We start from the raw sequence: 10107 nt of genomic DNA, 5'->3' as shown, positions 1-10107 counted from the left end.
TAAACCTTAATTTAAAGAAAACAACAAAATGGCAATAAAGTCTTTTAATCATCCTTAAAATAAAGTAATAATAAAACTTCCCCAAAAGTTGATTGTAGGAAACTCAATTGATGGAAAGTTTGAAGGTCAGTCAAGGGTTAAATTTTCATGTTGTTGCGTTCATTAGAGAATAAAAAAAATTATAGAAATAGAAACATACACACACGAAGCTTGAAGAGAAAATCAAAATTATCAAAATATGAAATGGAAGAAGAAATGAAAAGGATAACATAAGCAACATAAAAATGAGGAGCTTTATAGAAAACTTGTGTGATTAAGAATATGAATAATTTTAAAATGAATGCGCTCAATATAATATTAATAAAATGGATTATAATGTATTCATTGTGTAACTTGCATGATGAAATTAAAGATAGATATAGTAAGGAATGGCTAGTAAAGAATCAAGAACAAAAGATAGCCACATAGCATAAGTATGAGAGATTAGTTACAAAAGGGGGACATTGGTGAAGTAACACATAAACAAAATTTAGTTTAGAATACATATTTTTTGGTCAAACTTACATTGCTTAATTTTATTTTAATTAATAAGTAGTTGTTGGTAACCATGAATATAGTGTAATTAAAAGAATTGATAGTTGTTGTAATTAAAAGACGATGGAAATTTAAGACTATAATCACAATTGATCATTCATTGGCCATTTGATTCCATGAATTGAAAGAGGAAATCAAAGTGTAACCTATCCTATTAGTGATACTGGATGAGACCCTCCCTCCTCTCATTCATCACTGCTTTTCATTCAAGTAAGAAATATGAGGAGTTTTTGTAACTTAAACTTCAGCTCCTGGAACAATTGAACATCACAACTGATAAATCAACTACATTAATTAACAAATGTATGAGTGTTGCCATTCACAGATTGCGATCTGTTCAAATTCCGTGACACAGCATTGCCTATTTAACATTATTTTGTACGAAATATCATATCCCAGAACAATTAACAACACTGCCAAATGCCAATTATATAATGAGAGTGCAATTACTCCCTAAATACCTTCTACATAAGGAATCCTGCAAGACTTCAAGTATTTAGCAACTCCTTTTGTAGAGGCATGAGCTCTATGGGTAGTGCCAAAAGCATCATTCACGTAAACATAAGCAAGGGAAGCCAACTTCTTTGCAAATTCAGGCTCATTTTTCTCTTCTTCCTGGTGGAACCTCACACATTCTCTAGAAGCAAAAAACCAATTTCTAGTAATTATGCAACCAATTTCTCAACTTCCTCGCCAATACAGTCATCAGCAATCTTAACCTATAATCAATAGAAATAACATGATTAATATACAAAGAGATAGAGAAAGATGTGGTAATAGAAATAAGAAATTCCTTTCACATGTAGTGAAAAAAGGAAAATTTTCCTTCATCATGGGGATAAAAAAAAGAATATACAATAACTTTAGTACTAATGGATCAAAAAAACAATTTAGTACAAATAAACAACCAAAATAAAACTTCACTACAAATGAATATTTTTTTTTGTTACATCACTACAAATGAATATGGTAGTACCAATAGCACCATGGTGGAAATACTCTAAGATTTAGTATAATTGTCATGGGTAAAAATGAGTTGAAAATGAATGTGGAGGAATGGTGGTTATAAAGGGTAAGAGTGAATGTGAAAAATCACGTACTAATTTATTTATTTATTTTGCAGGTTATAAATAAAAAAAAAACGTTTATTATTTGGAAGTGGAAGGATTTACACAAATTAATTGGAAGTTACATAATAAAGAATTACATGAATATGAATGAATTTTATATAAATAAATATGTAGTAAATAGATGTAATATAAGGAAAAAAAAATGAAAAAGAGAGCCACTTGGCATAAGTATGAGAGATTTTGGTTAAAAAGGAGAGAGCTTTGGTGAGGTGACAAATCATCAAAATGCATCGTAGAATACATGTATATAGAGAAGATAGAGATAGAGATAATAATCTTACTATTTCCAATGCCCTTTTTCCTAGGACTCAGTTTACTCATTTTTCTCCCAACTACAGCATAAACCATTCCAATGAAATAAGTGATAAGACTACAGCAATAAACCATTCTAATGAAATAAGTGATAAGAGAGAGAAGAGCATAAAACTATCGCCGCTCTCCTAGGGTTTCGTGTTGCTGCCACCGACCGTCATCCCTTGTGAGTGTGTCTGGTTTTCGTTCGGTGAGATTTTTCTTAACCTGAACGTGGGTTTGGCTAGTTTGCCAGGTCTGTTGTTACATTTCATTACACCTCCTCTCATAACTCAATTGGTTTGTGATTAATTGTTGAAAATTGATTGTTCCTAACCTACCATACCTTCAAGTGCTTCTCGCTACATTGTTTAATTTCTATGGAGGATAGATAGGCAACGTTACCATGCTAATTCTACAATTGTCAAAACAATATATGGTGGGTGAGTGATTTGTTACATTAAGGTTTTTATTCTCATTGTAATTTTACGGTTTTGTCTCCTATCTTTGGTTGGGTATCTTATCTCCCTCTAATCTCGTGTTTGTTTGGGTATGATGAATGAGATTAGTGACAATGGTGATAGTAACAATTGTTCGGTAGCATGAGTGTGATATCATGGAACTGCCGAGGTCTAGGGAACCTGGGCGTAGTTCCAAAACTAAAATATTTAGTCCGTTACTATAAGCCGGACGCCCTCTTCTTAAGTGAGACGTTAGTCCATTCAAATAAAACAGATGAATTCCGTTACTTGCTTGGTTTTGACAATTGCTTTTCTGTTAGTAGTAATGGTCGAAGTGGTGGATTAGCACTAATTTGGCGAAACTCTTTTTTTTGTACTATCAATGTTGAAGTTAATGATTTAAATAAAGGAAAGTGGCAATTCACAGGATACTATGGCTTTCCCGAGGGTAGAAGAAGGCGTGCTTCATGGGATTTTTTGAGAAATCTTGTGATTAATACCTCCCTTCCTTGGTGTATTTTAGGTGACTTTAATGATATTCTTGATGCCCATGAAAAGAAGGGAGGTGATGTACGTCCTAGGTGGCTTATTAATGGGTTTAGGCAAGCAGTGTCTGACGCGGGATTAACTGAAGTGTATATGAAGGGTTATCCGTATACATGGTTTAAGAGTTTAGGCAGGCCTAGAGCTGTTGAGGTTAAGCTAGATAGAGCACTTGCTAATGCAAATTGGTTTCATATGTTTCCAAATGTCACGGTTGAGAATTTAGTGGCACCAGCATCCGACAATTATCCACTTCTTTTAAAAAAAAGGAGTCTCAACGTGTTTGGGTTCCTAGGCAGATGTTTAAATTTGAAAATGATTGGTGTGTGGAACTAGGAATTTACGACATTGTTTCTGATTGTTGGCAATCTAGTGCAGGTATGCATGTGGTTGAAAAACTTGGAATTTGCGCAAATGATCTAAGTTTATGGAATAAAGAAAATCGCAATGGACTAAAGCAAGAGTTGGAAAATTGTCGACGTGATTTGAATCGTTGTCGTAACCAAGGGGCAGCGGCTGATCCAAACACATTGACAAATTTGCGAAAGCGTATGACGCATTTGATGATTCAAGAGGACAAGTATTGGCGGCAGCGAGCTAAGACTCATTGGTATCGTGACGATGACCTCAACACTAAGTTTTTCCATGCTTCAGCCACGGCTAGAAAAAAGGTAAACCGTATTACATTTTTGGAAAATGATGTGGGGGTCCGAGTGTCAGATGAACAAGGTATGCGTCAGGTTTCAAAAGGGTAATTTGAAAAATTATTTTTGGAGAGTAATAGCACTCGCGCACCGGTTGTAGACATTATAGAAAAAGTTGTCTCTGATGTTGAATTTGAGGAGTGAGATTGATTGAGTGAAGTAAGTATAAGGAGTAGTACTACTCAAGACTTAACACTTAAATTCATGCCGAACTTGTTGGAGGAGTACTAGTAAGGGTAAAGATGCAATTATTGTTCTACTTCGTCCTAGGAGGAAGGTTAGATGCGTTGGTATTTTCTTTTCTTTTTATTTGACAATATTTTTGGTTAAATTATTCATTACATCCTTACACTTTTCTAATATTTATATACTATTTTTGTTGAGTAGGTATTAGTTAGTTACGTACATTGAATTGAAAGTTAGTTTCAAGCGTAATTGTCCTGTGTGGGGAGTGTAGTGTAGTGTAGTGTGGTGTACGTATCATAGGGTCAAGTCAATTAGGGAAAATTGAGTAAGGTGAATTTTTCTTAATCTTTGATTTCAGACAAATAAGATTCTAGTACTAGGGGAAAAACAAAATTGGATGACCCATCATGTCTTTGGTGTCTAATAATTTGATTAAAGGTCATATCTCTTGCATGTAAGAGACTTAATATAATGAAAGCAATGTAGGACCATTTGATTTAATTTGTAAAAAGCTTTTCTTTTCTAAATCTTTTTTAACTGTATGCATCTTCATTCTTCAATCAAATTTAGTATAACAAATAATGCAACATATCATTTCATGAAATTCAATTTTTGAAAAATAGTTTACACGTTGATTGAATCCTACTTGTATGACTTCAACTTCAGGCACTGCTATTTTGGATGTTGTTGTTATTTACTAACAGTATGCATTATCAATCTTCTTGTGTGAAAGCCCCCTATGCTGAGTGTGGAGGTGACAATTCAAAACTTATAATCCCCTTTAATGGAGCAGGAATCATAAGCTATAAAATCCCGATATTGGTGGTGATCTATGGAAGACCTTTTGGTCTTATAGCAATGTCTGTTGGAAAATATAAAACTCTTGTTGTGGCATATGACATGGAATCACAATCATTATATTAAATAGCTTGATCAACCAGTGGTTGAAGTGGATTCTTGTAATCCCAGTACTGGTGGTTATTGGCTAGCTTATTAGTAAGGAGTGCTTAGATGATTGGGGTACCTAAAGGCTTGCTTAAAAGGAGTTTGTGAACAACTATTTTTCCTGGAATCAATTTTTCATTCTGCCATCCATTAATGCTGATACAATTGGTTGACCTTTTACAATTTGTATGTCCATCACATTTTCTTTCATCAACCTTGATCAATTGAATGAGGTTGTATAGATTCAGGCCATTTTATGAGAATGGCTTTAATTGCATATATGAATTAGATTGGTTTATTCTCTATACCATACCATGTATTATTATTATTGTTATTAATAATAATAATAATAATAATAATAATAATAATAATAATAATAATAATAATAATAATAATAATAATAATAATAATTATTCACTACAAGAAAAACTGCATTTTGCGACCTTTAAAATGGCAGATTGCGACTGTTAGAAGGGTCGCAGATGTACAATTGCGACCCTTCCCCAACAGTCACAGATGTTGGGGTCGCAAGTGTCTTTTGCGACCCTTCATAGAACAGCCGCACCAACTGCCGCAAAAGGCACTGCGACAGTTGCTAAGGGTCGCAAATGAGGAGATTCAAATGGATTTCAAGGGACTTGCGACAGTTGGGGAAGGGTCGCAGATGCATAAAATTTATTTATAAAAAAATATTGCGACAGTTTGCAAGGGTCGCATATGTTGAGTTAATTTAAAAAAAAAAAAACAGTTTTTTCCTGAATTTTTAATAGAACTATTTACTAATAAAAAATATATAAAACTAAAATAATTCATAATAAAAAATATGAACAAATTCATAAACTAAAATATGAATTTTACATTCATATTCATATAAAATACAAACAAGTGATACAATAAGGTTTCTTGAGTTCCTAACATGAAAATTTAATCAATTATGTAGATGATATTTGGCGAGGAAATTGTTTTGATCAACTAGAGATGAATAGACTCCAAAGAATGCTATGCTCTGTTTGGTGATTCTAAGTCTTCCACCTAAAAATAAGTCAAAGATTATATAAGACACATCAATTAACAAAAATAAGCAATAATGTCACGCAAGTCATGATTCTAACTTATCGCGCAATTAAACTTATAATTACTTTCTGATATATTTGTCAAAAATAACCACTATGGAATAACCATTAGCTATTTATTACAGAGAAGCTTACAAGACCAATTAATTGCATTCAATGTGAAACAAATAAATCATTACCCTTTCATTCAAAACACCAGTCTTGAGTTCAAGCAAAACTCCAGGTACTCCAGTATGGATGCTAGACCAGCATCTGAACCCTCCAAATTTAGTGAAGGAACTCAATAATATCATTACCTTTGTATTCTTAGACTACTCAAATTTCATCAAAATAACTTAAAAGTCTTGGTATCTAACCCAGATTCGAATTTGCTTGCCGAAAGTTACATTTACAAGTAGATCAACAAACTTATCATTAAAATAATTTTCAACATTCTCAACCTCGAGTAATTCAACCCATAGCACTATTGTTTATCTAGACCATCATATTCTATCTAAATAGTACCAAAATCATAATCTATACCCACCACTTAATAAAATACTTCAACGAAAAATGGTAGAGGGCAATGCATGGAGGAAATGAATAGAAAGCTAGATTTCTTACCAGATTAATTGCTCTAGAGCTTTCCTGTCAAATTTATCAATCACATCAGCAGGTCTTTTGAGAACATTGTATGCCTAAGAAATTTGAGAAACAAAAATGGTTGTTTTATGGACAAGATAGTTATCATCAATTAATTCATTCACTATACAATAAAGAGACCACATATCAATAGTTGTTGAGTATTGTATTCAACACAGCTGCATGCTCTTAAATACAAGACCGACATAGCTTAAATACCTGAGGAACCTAAAAACCAACCGTCCCTAAAAATTTAACCGGAAACCAATTTTCCGGAGCCCCGAAAGAGGCCAAAAAAACAGAACAGCAGCAAAACAAATGGACTTTGAACAAGCCTCATGTATCAACTTTAGTGTTAGAATTCTTAAAAAAAAGCATGGATCATCATGTATCAAGTAACATCATGTTTTTGCTCCAAGTGATTGATATGTATCATTTAGAGTTTATGTTTGTCGACACATTTTATCTATTTAATAACTACGAGTTGAAATATTATTACATGGTTCATTTTCAATTTACCTCACATCTTCATTTTTAGTTTGAATATGATTAATCAATATATGAACAGTGATACATATTAGAATATTGCATACAAAATCAGATTCCAATCTCCCTAACCAAATTCTCTATCAAAACACAAGGCACTTGTCATACAGACCTACACACTGAACATTAGTAGAAAACAGATCCAAGCCTGACCAATTACTTAATATATGTAAATAAATATATCAGTCAAAATGAAATCACTAGATATTGCAAATAGAATATTTAGATTTTTGAGAATATCTACTTTGAATGTATTTTTTGGGAATGAGACCAAGCTTCCTTGACATTGAATTGTTGCACATAAAAAGTTTAAGCATCTTAAAAGTCCAGATCATTTTTCCATGTAAAAGCATCTATATCAGCATTAAGTGTAAATTAAAAGGGTGTTATACCTTCTACAGCGACCATACATTTCCTTTCCAAACAAACTGCACATGGATATAAGCATATAGGTGCTAATTCACTTGTCCTCCAGCCACATTCTCTGTTTGGAATACATAAAATTTGAAGCAGAGTAAAGTAGCTTTGATCAAGTCAAGTCTAGATAAAATTATGTACCAAGTTCACTCATTATTGTCAACATTAGCGCATTAAAATATTAGAAGTGCGTCAACTTTCATTCACTTAAAAACTTGATAATCTAATAGGTTGATTTGAACAAATATAACCTAATTTGGTTTAAACTATAAATAAAATGAAAATATCAAAGCACTTTCAATGAAGCTTGACACTCTGAAATTAAATATGTAATTAATGAACCTTAAAAAGACTAAACTCCTCTAGTTAGCAACAAATAGTTTGTTTGCTTTTGAGCTAGGGATCTATCCACACCATAGTATTGGCAAAAACCATTTTCAAAATCTCTAACTCAAACAAATATGCACATAATCACATGACAAACAACCTACAAACATAAATTTGAGTAAATTTTTCCTGGTATCATAGAATTTTATTTGGAACTCTTTGATAATCATGCTTGTCACCGCATTCAAAGTATAATCAGTTAAATCCACCTGCTGCCTGCTAGTTGACTAGAAATCAGAGCAGAGTAAATAAATTCATGGAAATAAATGTCATTATTAAAATCAATATATGATAATTTCTATGAAAATTTCTCACATGGTTTTTCCCATAAAGACCAAAGCTGCTGTCAACCAATATCAATCTTCAAAGGTTATTGATTGTTAGGAAGAAATTGGATGAATTTTGAGAGGAAGGCTCTGAAAGACACATACCTGACAATGCTCATAAGTGGAAGAGATGTATATGGCGAAGGAAGAACTTGTAAATTTTCGGCTGGAGGTGTTCTTAAGGTGTACTCAAGCCAACTTCTATGCCATGAACGAGCAATCATCAAGGGAGTCCATCCTCAAAACAAAATCAATAGAGTACACAAAACAATTTGAAATCCATCTAAGATACATAGTGCTTGAGACAATAAAAAACTTTGTTTGCTTCATGCAAGTACAACAAAGTGTCATACATAAACTTATAAAATTGTACATCATTCCAATACGATAGATAGTGAGTCTCGTAGCAAGTTAAAAACAAGGGGTAAAGGTTGTTAAATTTCCTATGATCTAAATAGATCAAAATGTTTATATCTTTAACATGTCAAACTATAAATAAGGTAAATTTATCAGTATCACACATCAAACATGACAAATACTATGTATTTATACATACCCATTTGCATTCTCAGCAGTCAGACTAGCACCCTTGGCAATCAATAGCTGAAAGAAACAGATAATACACAACAGTGATGAATTAATAGAGTTCAAAGATCAATTAACAAAATTAAAAGGCAAATGATTCAGGTTGCAGCTTGCAGATTGACACGCATGCCATGATCAATCAACAGAACTAAGAAGTGAGAAACCCAACGACAGAACCCATTTGCCATGATTCAATTAACGTGACAAAATAAGCATATTAACATAACCCATTTGTACAGAACCCTTCTTTCTCATAACTTAACCCATTTGCAATGATTCAGTTAACAGAGCAAAATTAGTACAAAAATAAAGTTAAAACTTAAACATTATTAAGCAAAGACCCAACAAGAAAAACATAAACTTGAGCATTGTTAAACATAAACCCAGCATTAAAAATAAAAACTATTGCAGTAATAAGCATCGATTCAGTAAGAAAAACATCTACTTGAGCACTATTAAACAGAAACCTAGTATGAAAATCGTAAAGTATGGCAATAATAAGCAGAAACCCAGTAAGAAAAATGAAAAGTTGAAGCTTATTGAGGTTCAAATGCTAACCGCAGCTCTGATAAAGGTGGGTCGTGATGAACAGAAGGAAACGAAAGTGAGAACCCTAGAATGAAAGGTTTGCAGAGACGAGTGAAGGATTTGAGAAAGGTGATCGGTTGAACAAGATTGAGACTCGGCGGTGTGGTTGGCGGAGAAGCACGGCGGCGTGGCTGGTGGAGATCGGAGGGTGTGAGAAAGGATATTGCATTTTAGGATTTCATAGATTGAGGGTGAGAGATGAAAGAGATTTAGGGTGAGATGAAGATTTTGAGATTGAGAGAAATTGAAATTGGAGGTTTTAGGGTTTGAAATTGGGAACCGGGAGAGTGAAATTGGGAAGCGGGAGATTGAAAATGACAAAGGGGGAATGAGTGAATTGGGGAAAACGTGTGATATATCACAAAAGCTGCGGCTGTTTGCTAAAGGGTCGCAATTTTTTCTAAAAAATCTGCGGCGGTTGGGTTCAAGTGTTGCAGAAACTGTCGCAAATGTACATTAGAGGCAGTTTTGAGCTAAGGGTCGCAAAGTATGTGTCGCAAAATGCTAAATTTCTTGTAGTGATTATTATTATTATTATTATTTTATTTTTTTTTGACAAATAATTATTATTATTATTATTATTATTATTATTATTATTATTATATCCCATGTCATAGTATCATATATTTTCAAACTTTTGAATTTCATTTTCTATTCTTGACAAGCTATGTAGGACTGACACTTAAGATTTGTCTTGTTGTGAATTCGTT

The 10107-nt window shown here is 33.0% G+C and overlaps 1 protein-coding gene and 1 long non-coding RNA gene across 6 annotated transcripts; one reads left to right on the top strand and one right to left on the bottom strand.

Annotated features, from left to right (window-relative positions):
* The first annotated feature begins 1907 nt into the window (after positions 1-1907).
* On the top strand, positions 1908-5159 carry LOC146923115 (uncharacterized). 4 transcript variants are annotated; one of them, XM_085715843.1, is made up of 3 exons: positions 2009-2458; positions 3398-3690; positions 4576-5159. In XM_085715843.1, the coding sequence occupies exons 1-3, from the start codon at positions 2422-2424 to the stop codon at positions 4831-4833; spliced, it is 588 nt and encodes a 195-aa protein (XP_085571969.1). In that variant the 5' UTR covers positions 2009-2421; the 3' UTR covers positions 4834-5159. The 4 variants fall into 4 exon arrangements, 1 of the variants encoding a protein (XP_085571969.1); XR_015012724.1 differs by having other exon boundaries at positions 1908-2271; positions 3398-5159; XR_015012723.1 differs by having other exon boundaries at positions 1908-2454; positions 3398-5159.
* A 497-nt stretch (positions 5160-5656) lies between these two features.
* On the bottom strand, positions 5657-6670 carry LOC146923114 (uncharacterized). 2 transcript variants are annotated; one of them, XR_015012721.1, is made up of 2 exons: positions 6531-6670; positions 5657-5886 (listed from the first exon to the last, which is right to left on the bottom strand). It is a non-coding gene; the product is annotated as an uncharacterized LOC146923114 (long non-coding RNA). The 2 variants fall into 2 exon arrangements; XR_015012720.1 differs by lacking the exon at positions 6531-6670 and adding an exon at positions 6107-6242.
* Between the last annotated feature and the right edge of the window lie 3437 nt (positions 6671-10107).

This window comes from Medicago sativa, chromosome 5, assembly GCF_051527215.1.
Source record: "Medicago sativa cultivar Bolivia chromosome 5, Bolivia_mono, whole genome shotgun sequence".
NCBI lineage: Eukaryota > Viridiplantae > Streptophyta > Magnoliopsida > Fabales > Fabaceae > Medicago > Medicago sativa.
The sequence above is the reverse complement of the archived record's forward strand: the minus strand, read 5'-3'. Positions and strand labels throughout refer to the sequence as shown.